The 17,455-nt window shown below is 53.4% G+C and overlaps 2 protein-coding genes across 4 annotated transcripts; one reads left to right on the top strand and one right to left on the bottom strand.

The window, feature by feature from the left end:
* Positions 1-239: 239 nt before the first annotated feature.
* Positions 240-6,889, bottom strand: TP53I13 (tumor protein p53 inducible protein 13). Of its 3 annotated transcripts, none has more exons than XM_070227786.1 (7): positions 6,758-6,889; positions 3,706-3,774; positions 3,433-3,474; positions 1,647-1,775; positions 1,316-1,510; positions 669-1,224; positions 240-587 (listed from the first exon to the last, which is right to left on the bottom strand). In XM_070227786.1, exons 3-7 carry the CDS (start codon positions 3,445-3,447, stop codon positions 475-477), a joined length of 1,008 nt encoding a protein of 335 aa, XP_070083887.1. In that variant the 5' UTR covers positions 3,448-3,474; positions 3,706-3,774; positions 6,758-6,889; the 3' UTR covers positions 240-474. The 3 variants fall into 3 exon arrangements, with proteins under 3 accessions (XP_070083887.1, XP_023508918.2, XP_023508919.2); XM_023653150.2 differs by lacking the exon at positions 6,758-6,889 and adding an exon at positions 3,965-4,119; XM_023653151.2 differs by lacking the exons at positions 3,433-3,474; positions 3,706-3,774; positions 6,758-6,889 and adding an exon at positions 3,209-3,370.
* On the top strand, positions 4,990-14,429 carry ABHD15 (abhydrolase domain containing 15). The gene is made up of 2 exons (XM_023653149.2): positions 4,990-6,900; positions 9,987-14,429. Exons 1-2 carry the CDS (start codon positions 6,020-6,022, stop codon positions 10,510-10,512), a joined length of 1,407 nt encoding a protein of 468 aa, XP_023508917.1. The 5' UTR covers positions 4,990-6,019; the 3' UTR covers positions 10,513-14,429.
* The last annotated feature ends 3,026 nt before the right edge of the window (positions 14,430-17,455 follow it).

The raw sequence follows: 17,455 nt of genomic DNA, 5'->3' as shown, positions 1-17,455 counted from the left end.
CGCTTGGGATTTACAGTTTCCGTAACACCATTCCCTGCCATGGTGGCGGGAGGGGTCTGTCACACTCCTAAAACTCCGAGTCTAAGGCCAGGTTGGCAAGAGGAGGCAGGCTGGCGGGTGGGTACTCAACTCAACTTTATAAAACCCCCCCACCTCAAACACAACCTAAATGGCCTGGGACAATGTCCTGGGTGGCAGTGAGTGTGTCTGTGTGGCAGATGCACAAGCTCAAGTCCAGATTCTACTAAAATAATTTAATTAGAAATACAGACAAAGGAGGCTGAACTAGGCCTTTTGCTCCCTGGGCCACCCCTCCCGCAAATCACGTTAAGGACCAGCCCCTTCGCAACGCTTAGCCGGGACTGCGCCAGCCGGCCACCAGGGGGCGGCCCTGCGCGCGGTCCACGTGGCAGAGGTCGCGGCCTCCCGGCGGGCGGAGGAACCGGACTGCCACAGTGGCAGGGCTGGGGTAGGTCAGTTGGAGCTGTCCCCATCCGGGCCACTGTCCGGCGTGGGCGGGAGGAGGGGTCTCCGGCGGGAGCGCTTGACCCGGCGCGGGGGCATCAGCAGCCTCCGCTTCAGCACAGCTGTGGGCGGGGTGGGGCTCAGTCAAGGGCGGGGAAGCCATGGGGGGCGGGGCTGGGGGCGGTGAGGCGGGGACTTCTCACCGGCCACTGTGTCCTGGCTGTCCGCTGTGGGCTCCCAGTAGATGCTCTCCCCGCGTCGGAAGTTTCGGTGCAGCCGAGTGCAGAGCGTGGCCAGGGTGAGCAGCACCAACAGGAAGGTCAGGGCCATGGCAGCCCAGGCGGCCTCCTCCGTGCGCGGGGTGGGGCCCCGGGCTGCCCGCGGAGGCGCTGCTGCCCGCGGGGCGGGGGAAGCCTGACTTGGACAGGCACAGCCCCCAGGGCTGCTCTGCCCTTTGGGCAGCTGAGCCTCTATCCTGGAGCTGGCATTGCCTCTAGGCCCCCCAGGCAGCAGGGGGGCAGTAGGCACAGATGGGGCATTACCCCCTTCACCGGGGGTTCCCAACATGGGCTGCTTGGCCTCCAAGCTCCGTGGGAAAGCAGAGGGGAACCTCAGGGCTGAGGGGATGGGCTGGAGACCAAGGGCAGCTCGCAACCCACGCCTCTTGACACCACCAGGAGAGAGCTGCCTGGGCCTTCTAGATGCCACCTCTGCACCTGGGGGCCGCCAGCTCCGCAGAGTAAAGGCCAAAGCCAGGGCCTAAGGGGAGAAGTGACAGCAGTCACCCTTTCCCTGCCCAGAGAACCCAGTGACCCCGCCACCAACCAGGCCCGGGCCCAGCACCTCTCACCTTCACACACCCTCTCCGGCACAGCCGCCCTCTGCGGGGGGTTGGCACCAGGGGAGAGGGTCCAGAAAGGCTGTCAGAGAGGAACCATGCCTTCCTCTGCTTCCTCCGCCGCCTCCTCTTCAGCCAGTGGGCAGCCCAGGCTGGCTCTACCCATGCCATCTCCAGCGCCACCCCCCATGCTGCCAGCACCAGAGGCTATGAAAGGAGGAACTGTTAGAGCTAAGACGAAGGTGGCGAGCAAGCAAGAGGAAGCCCCTGAACATTCCTCTCCCTGCACAGGAGGCTGCAGCCTCTGCCTGTGCCAGACAACCACCCTTCCTCAGCCACTTACCCGATCCTGAGTGAGGCTGGAGTCAGGGGCCAGAGAGGGCTGGGCAACACAAATGTGGGCCAGGAGGGCCAGCTGGAGCTTCAGCCAGGGGTGGGCACAGGGGTGGTAGAGGAAGCTGACGCCCTCAGCCTGGAGGAAAGGCATGGAGACATCGGGCCAGGCCCAGGTCCCTCTCAGAGAATCCCAGGTTCTTACACCTGGGAGGCCAGCTTAAAGGGACTCCCAGGATGGCTAGATGACCCTTCCACCTTCAGGGCTCAGGAAAGGACAAGGAGCCTGGGTACCGATGTGCGCTCCCTCTTGCCTCTGAATGTTCCTTTCACTTCTCCTCTCCATCAAGTGCCACCCTTCAAACCTCACAGCTTTCATGACAGCAGCCTGGTTACCCCTGTAGGACTCAGACCACACTCGAGCTGTATTTCTCTGCACCTGCAACCGTGACTCTGCAGGTCCCCAGTCTAGACCGTGAGCAACCCCCGAATGGAGACCAGGTCTTCTGTTTATCGATCCCATCTATATATTCAATCTCCTCCAGCATCCAAATACAGGGCACACAGGCAGCAGGTGCCCAATCCCAGGATGGCAACATTAATTAGCCTTTGATTGAGCTGACCTGATGCTCAGCACTGTGCCAGATGCTGTAGGAGATGTCAAAAGAAAACTCCTGGACTCCGCTGGCAGGGAATGTAAAGGAAACTCAGGGACACAGAACTAATCCAAGTAAAAGAGCAAACTCATACAACTCAAGTGGCTAGTTGCTAAATTATGAGAGAGAAGTTATAAGCATTACATGAATTTGGACACGGTGATGAGCAAGGGCTGTGTGATCAGGCAAGGTCTCAAGAGGGAGCTGACTCCTGCACTGGGCTCTGAAGATGGATGGGGATGGATGGGGATGGAGGGCAGGAGGGCAGGGAGCTGCCCACTTCAGCTTCAGGTCGGGATAGGCCAGGTGTGGAGGAGAAGCAGCAGGAGCAAAGGTACAGCAGTGGGAAATGAGCCTGGCCCTCACATGTGTGGTGAACAGACCAACACGACTGGAGAGGAACCAAAGATTTGGAGACGTCAGATGAAGCTTATTTAACTAAGGAGGGCCTGAAAAGCTGGCAGGGGGTATGGCCATGATAAGGTGGGAAATAAGGAGCCAGTGAAGGTTTCTGCACAGTGGAACGATTTCGTGAAAGGGCTGCTTGAGGAAAGGAATCAGGTAGGTGGTGTGAGGTCTCTTGGCCTGGAGCTATTACAAGGAGAAAAAAAAAAGACAGATATTTTAAAAGGAAAACCAAAGGGACAAGGAGGCTATCTGACCGCTGGCAACAAAAACAGAGAGGCAGCAGTGCACAGTGAACCCCAGTTTGGAGCCTGGTAACCTGAGGCACGCTCCCTACACCATACAGCTTCCTACTTTTGAAAGTGCTGTCAACAACACACAGTTCGTTTACTCTTCGTGGGTACAGACATTCCTGATATCCTCTCTTACAGAAAACTGGGGCCCAGAGAAGTCAGAAGACTTCTCACAGTCACACAGCAGAGTTGGGGCACAGGTTGTTTTCTTCTACTACCGTCAGAGTTCCCCTTGAAGCCTGGGCAGCTGCTCGACAGCATTCCTACCACGGCACTGCAGAGGGCAGAGGCCTGCGGCTCACTGTCCTGGGACTAAGAAGACTGCCTCTTCCTGAGGGAAGCGGTAACGAATGGAGCTCGTGCGCAGAAAAGGTGGAGACAGCCTGCAAGGAGCGCGCGGGTTCCAGAGCAGACACCAGGACGGCTCCCCGCTGGCGCTTACCTGCTGTGGGCTCATCCGCGTGTAGGCCACTCTTGGTGACACCTATACATGGGGAAAGAAGAGAGCTTAGAGCAGCTGGGGGACTCCTTGCGGAAGGTGGGGAGGGGACAACAGGCCCCGGGCCGCCACAGTGGAATGGAGACGTTGGCGACAGAGGGCCCGAAGAACCGGCAGAGGTCTTCAGAGGGTGACTGCGGCGGGTGCAGCGAGGCCAGAGCGGGACTGCTGGGCTACCCCGCACGCCCCTCTCTCCGCCGCCCTCCAGGCTCCTACCTGTGGGGGTAGAGGCCACAGGCCCTCGGGACACCGGGCTCCCGCCTCCTCCGCCGGCTCAGCCACCACCTGTGGGTCCAAAGCGCAGAAGTGCTGGAGCGCTGGCCTCGGCTCCGGCCCTGCGCTCTCCCTCCCCAGGCCCAGCCCGCCAGGGGAGGACTGCTAGTCCCCTCCGCGCGCGCCACTCCTTGAGGACGAACTTTCGGCACAGCGCTTTGAGATCCCGCGCCGCAGCCTGCTGAGGCGTGGGTCGCCTTACCTCGCGGGGGCCCAGGAGCCCCGCCAGGGCTGCCAAGAGCAGCAGCTGGGGCGAAGGCGGAGGAGGCGCCATCCCCGCCCGCCCGGGGCCGGCCCCGCTGCCCCGCCAGCGAGGGAGCGCGCGCCGCCCCGCCCCGCCCCGGCGCCCCCGCGCCGCCCGCGCACCCACGCAGACCCCGGGCTCGCGCGCGCCGGTGCGCCCCCGCCCGCGCTCCCGCCCCCCAGCCTGCGCGCCGCGCTTCGCCCCGCCCCCGCAGCTCCGGGCTGCTCGCGCCCCGCCTCCGCCCCGCCCCAGTACCCGCCCACGGCTGCGAACCGTGCGCGCATGCGCCCTAAACTCCAAGCCGGAAAAGTTGGGCGTGCGAGCCCGGCCCCAGCGCACCGTGGGGCGGGGCAGGCGGCGGCCACCTCCTTCGCCGGCTCATTTGTCGCGGCGGGTCTCCGCGGCCTGCAGAGGGCAGCTGCAGCGCCTGGGTGGGATCATGGAGCGGGGCGAAGGGCGGGAAATGGGATCCCTGTGGACCAGGTGGCCCTCCTCTGGCAAACCTGCCTCAGACTCGTCAGTGTGACCTGCACCTAGAAGAGGGGCAGAATCACGAAGCCCGAGCTGTGGCAGGAAGAGGGTCCCCGCTCTAGAGCTTCACCCTCAGCCCATCCCACTCCTGCCCTCGCAAATAAGGCCCGAACGCGGAGGAGCCTCGGAGTGTCTCAGGCCTCCATCCTCCCAAGGCCCAGAAGACCTGCGAAGCTGCAGCCTGGCCGGGGGCTGCTTTGTTCCCCACGTCCGCCTCCGCTCTCATCGTTCGCTCAGCAGTGGCCAGTGTGTGCCCTGGGGACGCACCGGGCGCCGGCCCTGCTTTCCTTTCCCGGTGCACTTCATGGCTCGGCTCTGGATTTTGAGGAGAGACGGGAACGTGGGTGGAGAGTGAGGGCTGAGATGCCCAGCCCAAAACTTCGAAATGGAGCAAGAACGCCTCCCACATCCTACAAGGGGGTTTCTTAGCCTTCCCCCGTACCCCGGTAATTGCCAGTTATTGAGCTGGTGAAGGGACTGCAATCTACCCCCTGCTTCGGCCCCATCGCAGGGTGCCAGGCATCCCCCCCCAGAGCACCTGAGTGGGTCTTTTCCCCCCTTATTCTCGGAGGCTTCAGGCTGTTTCTTCTGGAGAAGTCCTTCCTGGGGAGCAGTGTTGAGGATTTCCTCTATCTGAAGCCAGGCTCCGGGGGGGGGAAAGGGGACACACTCCCGGGGGAATCGGGACAGCGCACTGATGCCGGCAAGGGAGCGATCACTCCCCGGCGCTCTAGCCTTCCCCTGCAAACGCGCTGTCGGGGCAGGACGCCTGCCCTGGCCCTCGCTGGCCCGGATCCGGACCCCCCGCCCGGCCAGGTTATTGCGCAGTTGGCGGTGCCCGCGAGGCCGAGACAAACACCGAGGTCAGAGAGCGCTGCCGAGCCCGGGGAGGGAGGCGCGGCTGGTGGCTCCGGCTGCAGCTGCAGCCGCCCCGCGGGAGCCGAGGAGCCCGCGCTCAGAGCTGAGGTTTATTCACTTCTCCTTTTTGCTACTTCTCAACAGCGGCCCCTGAGGGCGCAGCGACGCAGGGGCTCCCCGGGGCAGATACGCACTGCATGGGGCGGAGGGGCAAGAGCAGAGGACTCTGATGCTCATCGTGCCCCAAGCCTCCATGTCCGAGTCTCCCCACTTCTTTGCCGCCAACACCCCACTCCTGGGCTCGCTGCCCTCCCCACTCCCTTCCGGCTCGCCGGCGCGTCCTCGCTCTCTCGGTGGTTTCGGCTTCTTTCACCCTCTGCTCTTGCTTGTCGCAATCGCTGTACAAAGGGCCGGGGGCGGGAGTGGGGGGCGGGCGAGGGGAGCCGGGCCCGAACTGGCTCCCTCGGCGGGGCCGCGGCCAATCCGGAGCGCGCCCCCCCGCGCGGGAGGGCCCTGGGCAGCCTCTCGCGGCCGGGCGGAGCCGCGGGCAGAGTGGGGAGCTCGCGGAGGGGACGGCCCCACCGCCCGCCGCCCGCCGCTCGCCAGGGGCTCTCCTGCCTCGCCATGCCGCCGTGGGGCGCCGCCCTCGCCCTGCTCCTGGCCGCGCTCGCCCTGCTTGGCCTGCTCGCTCCGCGGCTGCGGCGCCCCGGGAGGCGCGCCGTCGGAGCGAGGACCCCTCCGGGGGCCCGGGTCCAGGACCACGCGGAGGAGGGGGACGGCGGAGGGCCCGCAGACCGGTTTGACGACGGGCGTGAGCCGCTGCCCGGCGGGTGCAGGCTCATCTGTAAGCCGTCGGCGCTGGCCCAGTGCCTGCTGCGCGCCTTGCGACGCTCGGCAGCGCTGGAGCCGGGCCCGCGCTCCTGGCTGTCTGGGCCCCACCTGCAGACCCTCTGCCACTTCGTGCTGCCCGTGGGGCCCGGGCCTGAGCTGGCCCGGGAGTACCTGCAGTTGGCGGACGACGGGCTGGTGGCCCTCGACTGGGTCGTAGGACCTTGCGCCCGGGGCCGCCGGGTCACCAACGCCGGGGGCCTCCCTGCGGTGCTGCTGGTGATCCCCAATGCGTGGGGGCGCCTCACACGCAACGTGCTCGGCCTCTGCCTGCTCGCGCTGGAGCGCGGCTACTACCCGGTCATCTTCCACCGCCGCGGCCACCACGGCTGCCCGCTGGTCAGCCCCCGGCTGCAGCCTTTCGGGGACCCGTCCGATCTCAAGGAGGCGGTCACTTACATCCGCTTCCGACACCCGGCGGCCCCGCTCTTCGCGGTGAGCGAGGGCTCGGGCTCGGCGCTGCTGTTGTCCTACCTGGGCGAGTGCGGCTCCTCCAGCTACGTGACGGGGGCCGCCTGCATCTCGCCGGTGCTGCGCTGCCGCGAGTGGTTCGAGGCCGGCCTGCCCTGGCCCTACGAGCGGGGCTTTCTGCTCCACCAGAAGATCGCCCTCAGCAGGTGGGTGACGGAGGCCGCTGACGGGCAAGGGGGGAAGAGAGGTGTTGGGCTGATCGAGAGGCAGCTCTGCCTTGTAGTGAATCGAACAGGTTTTATGGCAATTGGGGCAAAGGTGTCACACACTTTCCGAAGCTGTCCAAACCCTCTGGTCTAGACGGAGCGGGTTTCAAAGCCATAGACGGACTCAGTCAGCATCATTATGCTAGAGGCAGGACTCCTGCCCTGGGGCCCCCACCGGCCTCCCCTCGGCCCCACCGTGTCCTAGCAACCTGAGTACCTGCCCCGCTCGCGGCAGAGGCAGCGCCTGACATTTAGCGCTTAGTCCGTAGCTTGTCAAATCAGCAAAGAGGGCTCTGGAAGCAATTGCAACTGATTATCTGTGCAGACTGTTTCCGTATAGTCTCTGAGCCAAAGGGACAGGAATCAGAAATTTGGTGGTCTTTGATTTATTAAAATTCTTTAGGCTTGACAAATGTTTTGCATATTCCTAGGTACGTACTCAGTGTTTAATGCAAACATTTAAATATATATATTTTTTAATCTTCAAAAAGAGAACAGTCTACCGCCAGGGTGACAGGTGAGACTTTCCCACCGAGATGGCCTGAGCAACATTTCCACAGCAAATAACCAGGCCCCAGCTTGCACTGTTGCTTTCCTAGGAGATGGCAGAATGAGGTCAAAGACATTGTGGCGACAGTGCGGTGTGGTAGGAAGACCTGAGATGTGACGTCAGACCCACTTGGATTCAAATCCTGAATTTCCAGCAAGTTATCTAACCCCTTTGAACCTCACTTCCCTCTTCAGTTAAATGGAGCTGATAATAGCTACCTCACGAGGTGATTATGAGCATGAAATGAGATAACCAAAGCGAGGGGCCTGGCGCTGGGTAGGTGCTCAAAAAATGGTGGCAATTGTGATTTCTCTTTCTTTCCTTGCCCCATTTTGCCTCCTGTTCTGAGAAGGTCAAACCCTGAGCTCAGCAGCAGCCCAAAGTGCTGCCATGGCAACCAGATCCACCAGCGCAGTCCAGGGGCCAGTGCTCTCCTAGGCTGCATTGCCAGTTTTCATCCACAAATGACCGCCACCAGCGCTGGCCCTGGGCACCAGCTGAAGGATGTAGGGAAGGGAGAGCTATTCCTCTACCCTGTAGGTCCCTCTGGCTGGTCTAAGAATTAAATTGATGTGAGACAGAACAACAGGAGAAAATCAAACAAAGTTAAATAATAGGTATAGATGCGAGAAATGCAGGAAATCTGAGTAACTTGCCAAAGTGATGGAAGCCGCCATCTTAAATATCATCTTCAGCTAAAGACAAAGGAGGTTGTTGGGGGGCTGGTTTGGGACTTCAAAGGTTCAAGGAAGGCAATTTGCACGGAGATGGAAAAGCAAATGTTTGATAAACAGATGTTTGCTGGGCCCTCTATAGACAATGTGAGGAGAGAGAGAACTTTGACTAAAGTGGGCTTGGCAAGGATCCTCCCAGTCTGCCATGTCCGTAGTTGTCTATGGTGACGGCCTATCCTGGGGACAGGACTTCTATCTTGAATTCTTTTAGGCAGTTAGGGGGAAAGTCAAAGTTTCTTTCAGAGTCTTTTGTCCTTAAAAATAATCAAGCCAAAGAGACAAATTTTGGGGTGGCCAGTTCTGATCTACCACAAGGATAAGGTGACGAAACTGGAGAGGAAACCTGGGCCTTCGGGAACTGCCTTGCCCGTGGAAGTTTAGGATTGAAAACTCAGGGCAAGCCTCTTTGAATGTTTGCGGGAGACACACATCCAAATTCAAGTGGCTAAAGCTGGGTTGGTCCACCCAAAGGAGCTGCCAATCCTGGCCTCCTTGTCAGGGAGCCAGGCCCTCTCCAGGGAGGTAGAAACATCAAAGATGTCCCTCTTTCCCAGAGCGGTTGCTCTCAGGCTCCCATTTGGGAACTCACGCTGTAAATTAATTACACTCCCACTTCCTTCCTCTGCCACCCAGCCTTCTCTAGGAATACCTGCCCCACTGATCAAGGTCACACTCATTTGTCATCATCTGGACAGCATATTAGCTTTTAACATACAAACAAACAAACTAATACAACCTAAAGTAAAATGTTAGTGATGGAGGAGTGTCGCCTGCTGGTTTGGATAGTCTGGGCCAGTGAGTTCTTCTAGGAGAGGTTCAGGAGGTGACAGTGCATAGCAAATTCCCCACACAGGGTCAGAAGTGCTGTCACTGCAGCTCAGTGGCTGTAAAGTCAAATGTTCCCCCTAGGCTGGGCAGGTAATGCCCTGAGTGACAGGCCTGGTAGGAACTGCAACGCAGGAAGGAGGCAGAAAAATACTCTGTTGTCTGAGGAATGCCAGCCCATGTTGCCAGATATTCTCATTTCCCTAGAGAAGCCAGATAGCTGCATTTTACGTGAAATCTCCTGATTTTAAATGATGACAACGAAATGGAAGTTTTAAAAATACTATACGGGCAAAGAAAGCCTCCGTGACCAGAATCTGGCGTGTGGGCTGCCGGTCTATAACGTGTGCTGTCAATTTTGGGTTTTATTTATTTATTTATTTATTAGCATATTTGAGTGTTCTTTTTTTTTTTTTTTTTTTTGAGGAAGATTAGCCCTGAGCCAACTACTGCCAGTCCTCCTCTTTTTTGCTGAGGAAGACTGGCCCTGGGCTAACATCCATGCCCATTTTCCTCTACTTTATATGTGGGACGCCTGCCACAGCATGGTTTGTCAAGCGGTGCCATGTCCACACCCGGGATCCAAACTGGCCAACCCCGCGCTGCCGAGAAGCGGAACGTGGGAACTTAACTGCTGCGCCACCGGGCCGCCCCCCGAGTGTTCTATTTTATTGTACTTTTTTGGTGAGAAAGACTGGCCCTGAGCTAACATCTGTGGCAGTCTTCCTCTAATTTTGCACATGGGACACTGCCACAGCATAGCTTGATGAGCAGGGCGAACGTGCGTGCCCGGGATCTGAACTGGCGCAAGCGGAGCACACGAACTTACCGACTACGCCCCGCCGCCCCTTGCTGTCAATTTGTTTTCTAATTCTTCCCTCTCTTTCCTGCTTCCCCATCCCGCTTCTTGCTGTCAGGTATGCCACGGCCCTGGAGGACACAGTGGATACCCGCAAACTGTTCAGGAGCCGCTCCCTGCGAGAGTTTGAGGAGACCCTCTTCTGCCACACCAAGAGTTTCCCCATCACCTGGGACACCTACTGGGACCACAACGACCCCCTTCGGGATGTAGACGAGGCTGCCGTGCCTGTGCTGTGTATCTGCAGCGCTGATGACCCCGTGTGCGGGCCCCCAGACCACTTTCTGCCGACTGAGCTCTTTCACAGCAACCCCTACTTCTTCCTCCTGCTCAGTCGCCACGGAGGCCACTGTGGCTTCCTGCGCCGAGAGCCCTTGCCAGCCTGGAGCCACGAGGTCATCTTGGAGTACTTCCGAGCCTTGACTGAGTTCTTCCGAACGGAAGAGAGGATGAAAGGGCTGAGCAGGCGCAGAGCTTCGGTCCTAGGGGGCCGGCGACGGTGGGGAACCCTGCAGAGACGGGAGATCTCTCCCTCTTCCAATCTGGAGGAGATCTTTAGCTGGAAACGCTCATATACAAGGTGAGACCTAGCCCGGGAACCCCCCAAGTTCTGTAAGGAAGAGCAGAGCTGGGCATGGGAGAGTCGTCAGAAGTGATGAGGACCGAATGGGCAAGCAGCTCCAGCTCTTTGCCGCTGGTTCAGCCCCTTCTCTCTTAAACTGGTCTGTGGAAAGACATGGAAGTTCCAGCAAGCTGGCGCCGCCTTTACCCTGAACGGTCCTGCCCAGACTCTGCTCAACACACTCCTGCTCATCCTGGTCAGCAGCTGGGCATTCCCAGTCACTGTCTCCTGTCACCAACCTCATAAGCCAAAGAATAGCATCGTTTAAGTCCCTGGACTCAAGAGAAAATGCTCTCTCACTAGCAATGACTACAGAGAAGATGAGTGTATGTGTGTCACTGGGCAGCCCTGCCCCACATAAATAATCAGCTCTGTGACCCTGATTCTCAAGCTGGAGCCACTTAATGTAGTGAGGGCAGGATGTTTGTGTCTTGGTCCCGCTTCCCTCATTTTGTCCTGTGGTTGTGGAGCTCTGCTGACGTCACGCGGCCGCAGCTCTGGAAGCGGGCTCACAGTGTTACACTTGTGAGTGTGAGAAAGGTGGCAGAGGCAGTAAGTGCTGTGCTGAAACTGGGTTGGTGAGGGCAACAAGGTTGAGGGTATGAACGTCTGTGTCTGGGATACTGAGGTCCGGTCTTTCAGACAAGTTCTGCAAGTCTTGGTTGGGAAAGGGGCCGATCTGCGGCTTCAGCTGAAACCTCAAGCCTTCCTGGAGAGATCCCCCAGATGATTTTGGGAATGGGAAGTCCTCGCACGCAGGGTCTGCTGGACCATGGCTCAAGGAGCCAGACTCTTGGGCACGCTAGCTGCTCCCTCCAGTACTTTTTTGGGAGATTACTCCAGAAAGCCCTAGCCAGAGCCATTTTCTCCTGAAATGTGGGCTTTCTGTAAGTGGTGAAAAGTGTAAACCTCATATCTTAGGTGTCTTCTGGTTAGTTGCCCTGTTTTCTGACACTACTACTAGTCCCTCCCTCTCCAGAGCCTGCAGAGACATCTGGGACCAGAGAAAACAAAAGTTCCAAGAGGTTGGCTAGAGCTGACACAGTGATTTATGAATATTTCACATTTCTATGCTTTTTCTGCTGAATTATTCAAAAAGCCATCCATGTAGATGCAGAAAAAGCTTCTTGCTGGATCTGGCCACTCAGTGACTGTTTGGTTTTATGAGAAATAATGCTGAAGACCAGAGTTAAATAAGGCATTGTACAGATTGATCCACATATCCTGTTTTGGATAAGGCCGTTACACAACATAATAGGACATCCCGTTCCATGTGCTGCTAAGAGCTTTGCCCTGAAATTTTATTTTAATTTGTCATCAAGAAAGAGGGCACCTGTGTTGACAGGAGGTTCTATCCTGGCCTTACAAACAGCAAAGCAATTTTAAAGAGGAGAGATGTTTACCAAAAGTCATGTCCTAAGGCTTGGTGTGAGGAATTCCTGGGGCCGTGATTTCAGGTTTGGATAATCTTAACCCAACCTCATTCTTCTAGATCAAACAAGAAGAAAGTCTGAACTATCCGAGAATCTAAATGGAAATGTAGCTAACACTCAGTTGTCTAAGGTACATTATCCTGTCATGAAAAAATTACCTCTCTCCTTCCCCACTTCTTGCTCCTCCTCATCCACATTCCTCATCTAACATCCTCTCACGGTTTCTGAGCAGTTGAAATAACAAGGAACTGAAATCTAAACAAGCTGTTCTACTGCTGGTTAACAGTCTTCTGTGTAAGGCCTGGTGAGGGAGAATTACTGACATCTGGCCACCGCCCTCCCCCAGGATCTGGTACAGTGGGGATTTCAGTTAATGAGGGTCCCGCAGTCCCATATGCAGGACCCTAGGATCATTCAGAACTGACTGCAAAATGGGAAGCAGCCAGTAGTTTTGAATCACCCCTTGCTTACAGGCCCCTAATGGCTAAAATCTGGATGGTTTCTCTAGGCCAGATACCATGGGACTCTGGTTCTTTAAGATAATAGCTTTTGGAGAAATCATGGTTGGTTTTCCCTTCCTTTTTTTTAATAGGAAAGAACGCTTGCAGCGGGAGTGGGGTAGGGTGAAGATAGGTAGATTTTTTTCAGTTATAATCTTAATGCCCTCAGAATGGTAGAACAGCCCTAGTCCAGGCTTCATTAATTCCCTCGGACCCACAGCCCTAATGACCTAAACCCTAAGGTATTTCTCCTCTGTGCCCCTTGAGCCTGATGTGCTCATTATATCTCAGAAAGCTACTTCTGTCTCATCTTCCCATCACTGTTTGATGGCATCACGGCTTTTCAGTCCGTTTTTACCAAGAAAGTGCAGTTCCTGTTCAGACAGGTTTGGGTGACCCCATCCTTGAGTCTAATGATGAAGGAATCACCCATACTGACTCTGCTTTGGTTAATAGCTAATTATGTGAAACCAGCTGGAGGAAAACCACGCACACTATTCTGAGAGAATTGTGGCCCTTAAACAAAATGACAAGTTAAGAGTTTGAGGAAGTAAGAAACAAACAAACAAAACCCAAAGAAGTACCAAAAAGTTGGAGTTTTCCAGACAGCCAGTCTAGTGATCCTCTCAGGCCTCGTTCACTTACTTGCCTCCCTTTTCGTCTCTTCATTATTTATAAACACCTTCAAATAGTAAGAGGGAAAAAAACCGCTAATGACTTAAAGGAGGCATTATCTCAGAGGTAGAGACTGAGTTCTCTGACTCCAGCCATTGATCAGAATGCAGGAAGCAGACAACTGCCTCTGACGGTTTCTTTGAGTTCTGCTAAGTTCTGACCTCAGATACCAAAGACTGCAAGGCTATAACTTAATTCTCTTAAAGGTTTAGTATTTTATGTATTTATATCCACGGTGGCTTGGCTGGAGACGACAGTAAGAAAGGCAAGCACCGAATCCTCACTTTGAGAATCATCTGAGCGAATATATCCTTTCTAAGACTTGAGTACTGTTAGAAAAGAGCTCTTGACACAGGAAGTGTCATCTTGGCTTTATATAGAACCTCAAAACCACCCCAGAGTCAGAAGTTCCTCTGTACTCATCTTCACTTGAGACCACAATATCTTTTGTCAGTCAGTCACCCTTAGTTATCTCAAGGTATCTTCTGTTAGAAGTAAACTTTAGCATGAATTCCTCTCCCTGCTTAAACAAGTAGGTACCCTTGGCCACTTTAGTAGAACTTGCTAACAATGCAAATAAGGAGTATTTGTGATTCTATGGCCAAACCACAAAGGATGGCCTCAGAAATTGTTTTCACTAGTTATCACAATTTGCAAAGACAAGATTGAGAAGTTGTACCTAGGGAGTATCCAAGTGCCCGGAAATAGAATGAGTGCCTCAGGAAGCAGGAAGTCCCACATCATCATTGGGATATACAGGCTAGACTGCCACCTGGCACAGCTCATGGAGCGGACATGTGCCAAGAAATAAGGGTGGCCCTGATTTCATATAAGATCTCTTCTCATCTGAAAGTTGGTGAATTGAAATAATGCTAATGAGCTCCATGTGTTGTAAAGACTTCTGGTTGCTCTGTGAGACTGAGGATCAGGAGATCACAGACCTGATCCAGATTCTGGGAGTTGGACAACAACATAAAGATTTTAATGAAAATAATCCTAAAATGACCAGAGGATGTTTTTAAGATATCCAATAATTATGCTCTAGTCTAAAGGGTCTGGGAAGAGCTAAAAGTTTGAAAGAAAAGTGGATTTTCATTAAAGCAAACAATAAAAGACACTAACACATCAAAAATAAATGTCTCCAGCCCCTCCAGCCTTCCTGTGTAATACGGCAATACCTTGCTCTAGTGTTTATCCCTAGTGCGGCTGAACAAAATTTCTCTCCAACTTGTTTGCCTCTGAATAGTAAATAAATCGCAGTCTCCCTGCAACGAGAGAATGTCATTGTTTTTTAAATCTCCAGAAACAAACGTGCTGTTTGTCTTCTGAAGTCCTCTGTGTACTGAGCCGTGCTTACCTACCTGTTGAGTTAACAGAGCTCCTGGTACATTCTCTATTTGCTGGTTGTTGCTTCACTTCTGTAGATCCAAGCTGGGTCCCCTAATGCCAACCAGTGGCAGCTCTGTTTAATCAACAACCAGGCCTCCTGCTCTGGGCTAATAATTTCCCAGCAGACTCAAATTTCCCTGATCATCAATGGTACCTACATAGAGATATTTTCCAGTGGGCAATTAATAATTTGTGTGTTGGCTAGAGTACCGAAGAAGTAGTTTGGAGAGGTGGGTTCTAGTTTCACTTCACCTGTGACTCCTCTGATATCGGGAAGCTGATTTTATGAGTTGTTCCATATGAAAAGACGGAGATTGTGAACAGGGCTTAATTTAGAAGCTCTGTTAGGATATAAAGAGATAGGAAAACCAGGTGGATGCCATTCTCCGAGTCTGGAGCTCGAAGACCACTATGGAGGCGGCATCTGCGTTCAGATCAAAATCTGTTCTCTAATTCTTACAAGGCCAAGAAGTTCCAGTTATTAATTCTACTGAAAAGCTGGGAAGAGCCTGGAAGAGCAGCACTTTTGAGGCTCACAGGCTGGGTCCCGGGTTGCTGAGGACAGGCAAATTCTCCCCGCCTCCCCCCCAAGCATATACACACAAGTACACTCACTCGCTCTGATAAACATGTTAGGGCTAATACGCTTCACACTGGCTCATTTATTCTGGCTAAAAGCCATGTTTTCCTGTTTCTCACAGACGAAGGTCCGAGAGGATGTCACATTTAAGATCTCACATCAGTTGTGCTGGGGCTGAAGACCAGAACTCAAACAAGTGTTCTTTTATGTCATTACTTTGTCTTTTTGTAGTCAATCGCTGGCTGAGATGACAGTAAATAATGCTCACTTTAGACTCCATAATATAAAGGGTGTTAATGAAAGGGAAAAGAATTTGTCTTCAGAGCTGCTGTAGCGCACAACTCGGGGGGGGAGCCATACACATTAATCTATAAATGGCACCCCTGAAGTTGTTTATTGCGTAGCCTGCGTAGCCTTGACACCCTCAGCAGCCTTGTCTCCCTCTATTCATTAAGAACGAGTATCTGAAAATATGGCAGCAATTAAAGTCACTAATTGCCCACAACACATACAGGAAAACCCTGGTTCTGCAGCTGGCATCACAGAGATGTAGGTGATAGCACTAACATAACCACTGGGGCTGTGGAGCTAGCTGGCCACTGTGGTAAATTTTTATTTATGTTCAAATTTCTCTTACAGTCAGCTAGGGTGGGCTTTAAACCCTAAGAGTTTAAAGTTAAAGAGTTTAAGAGTTTAGTGACTCAGAGTGTCTCTGATATGTTTAGCCAACAAAAACATTTGTTTTGGGTTGTTGATATGGGATACAGGCTAGAAGCACGTGTTTTATAATATTCTCATTCCACTGTAATTTGAAGATCCCAATTGTGAGGATAAAGCAGAAAGAAGTCTTGTTTTTAAAACTCTTTTTGAGTACCTCCAAATTCAAGGGGGGATGTTGGAAATGCTGGTGATAGGAGACCTGATCTAGTCTTGGCTCTGCCACATAGCTGTTTGACTACGCAAATTAAACACTACCTTAAGTGTTAGTTAATCTGAAAATAGCTCCATATCAACATTCTAGGAGTTAAAAAGCTATGTTAAAAAGTGCCATTTTTCTGACAGTCTTCAATAAGGTAGGTAATCTCAATTACACTTTTTAAAATGACACTTAAAACAATTTTCTAATAAAAAACATAAAACCCCCAGCCCATGAAAGCCCCTCTGCCAAAATTAGCCTTCTGACCAAAAAAAGTCACTTTTAGCACTGTTTATTTTTTTTGAGGAAGATTAGCCCTGAGCTAACATCTGCCACCAATCCTCCTCTTTTTGCTGAGGAAGACTGGCCCTGAGCTAACATCCATGCCCATCTTCCTCTACTTTATACATGGGACACCTACCACAGCATGGCTTGCCAAGTGGTGCCATGTCTGCACCCGGGATCTGAACTGGCGAACCCCGGGCTGCCAAAGTAGAACGTGCAAACTCAACCGCTGTGCCACCAGGCTGGCCCCTAGCAGTGTCTTAAACAACACGATTGGATTAGCTATTCTGCCCCATATAGGGCTAAAATGTGATGAGTTTCAAATCTGGGAAGATAAGGCCAGAGGAAACCACTCTTTGAAGCTTTGTACAGGTCGAAGAACTGCATACATTTATGTGTCCGTGTGTGGGAGAGGCTGTAGTTATACAGACCACAATATAGGTCTCTATGAAACTTAAGAACCTGCATCAAACTGTTAGAACCTAAAGAAGAATCATCTCACACCCACAAAACAACAGGCCACTTCACTCTCTGGGCAAACAGAATTTGAGGCAATTAGTCTAGAGGGTTTACGTCTGTATCAGAGAGGTCACTCTTACCCGTCTCTTACTCATTTTTGTAACCCCAACATCAAGCACAGTGCCTGAGATTCAGTAGTAATTATCCAATAGTCACTGAATTGCAATATACTTTATGGGAATAAAATTACTTAAAAAAATTAAGCAGACACTCTGTGTACTAAAATTACTTTATTACAGTTGATTTTTTTAAACATTTCCTTTGCTATGATACAAAGGATACTTACAAACAAAATATTACATATGACCTTGTTTTCGCTCTTTATGTTCTGACAACTTGGTAACAGCTTTAAATGCACAATCTATACAATTAATACAGGTTATATATGAACTATAAGGTATGTGAACCAGAAGAATACTGACAATATACTGTACAATAAGCCTTACCAGTTAGTGCTGCGGACCATTTCTACCAAAAGGAAAATGCACATCTGTACAGTCACCTTTACCAGCTGGTGCTGACAGTGAGGGAGAGGCCTCTTCCCCATTGCAACCCTTGATAAGCCTCCACTGTGGGCATCTGTTTGGTCCGAAAATTGAGAGGACTGT

The sequence above is a fragment of the Equus caballus genome, chromosome 11 (assembly GCF_041296265.1).
Source record: "Equus caballus isolate H_3958 breed thoroughbred chromosome 11, TB-T2T, whole genome shotgun sequence".
NCBI classification, from domain to species: domain Eukaryota; kingdom Metazoa; phylum Chordata; class Mammalia; order Perissodactyla; family Equidae; genus Equus; species Equus caballus.
The sequence above is the reverse complement of the archived record's forward strand: the minus strand, read 5'-3'. Positions and strand labels throughout refer to the sequence as shown.

Coding starts and splice junctions, on each gene's coding strand:
- TP53I13 (XM_023653150.2), bottom strand. CDS start 4,036: ATGGCGCCTCCTCCGCCTTCGCCCCAGCTGCTGCTCTTGGCAGCCCTG. Junction 3,775..3,964: donor GGCTCCTGGGCCCCCGCGAG/GTAAGGCGACCC, acceptor TTGGACCCACAG/GTGGTGGCTGAGCCGGCGGA. Junction 1,511..1,646: donor CCAGCCTCACTCAGGATCGG/GTAAGTGGCTGA, acceptor CTCCTTTCATAG/CCTCTGGTGCTGGCAGCATG.
- ABHD15 (XM_023653149.2), top strand. CDS start 6,020: ATGCCGCCGTGGGGCGCCGCCCTCGCCCTGCTCCTGGCCGCGCTCGCC. Junction 6,901..9,986: donor CAGAAGATCGCCCTCAGCAG/GTGGGTGACGGA, acceptor TCTTGCTGTCAG/GTATGCCACGGCCCTGGAGG.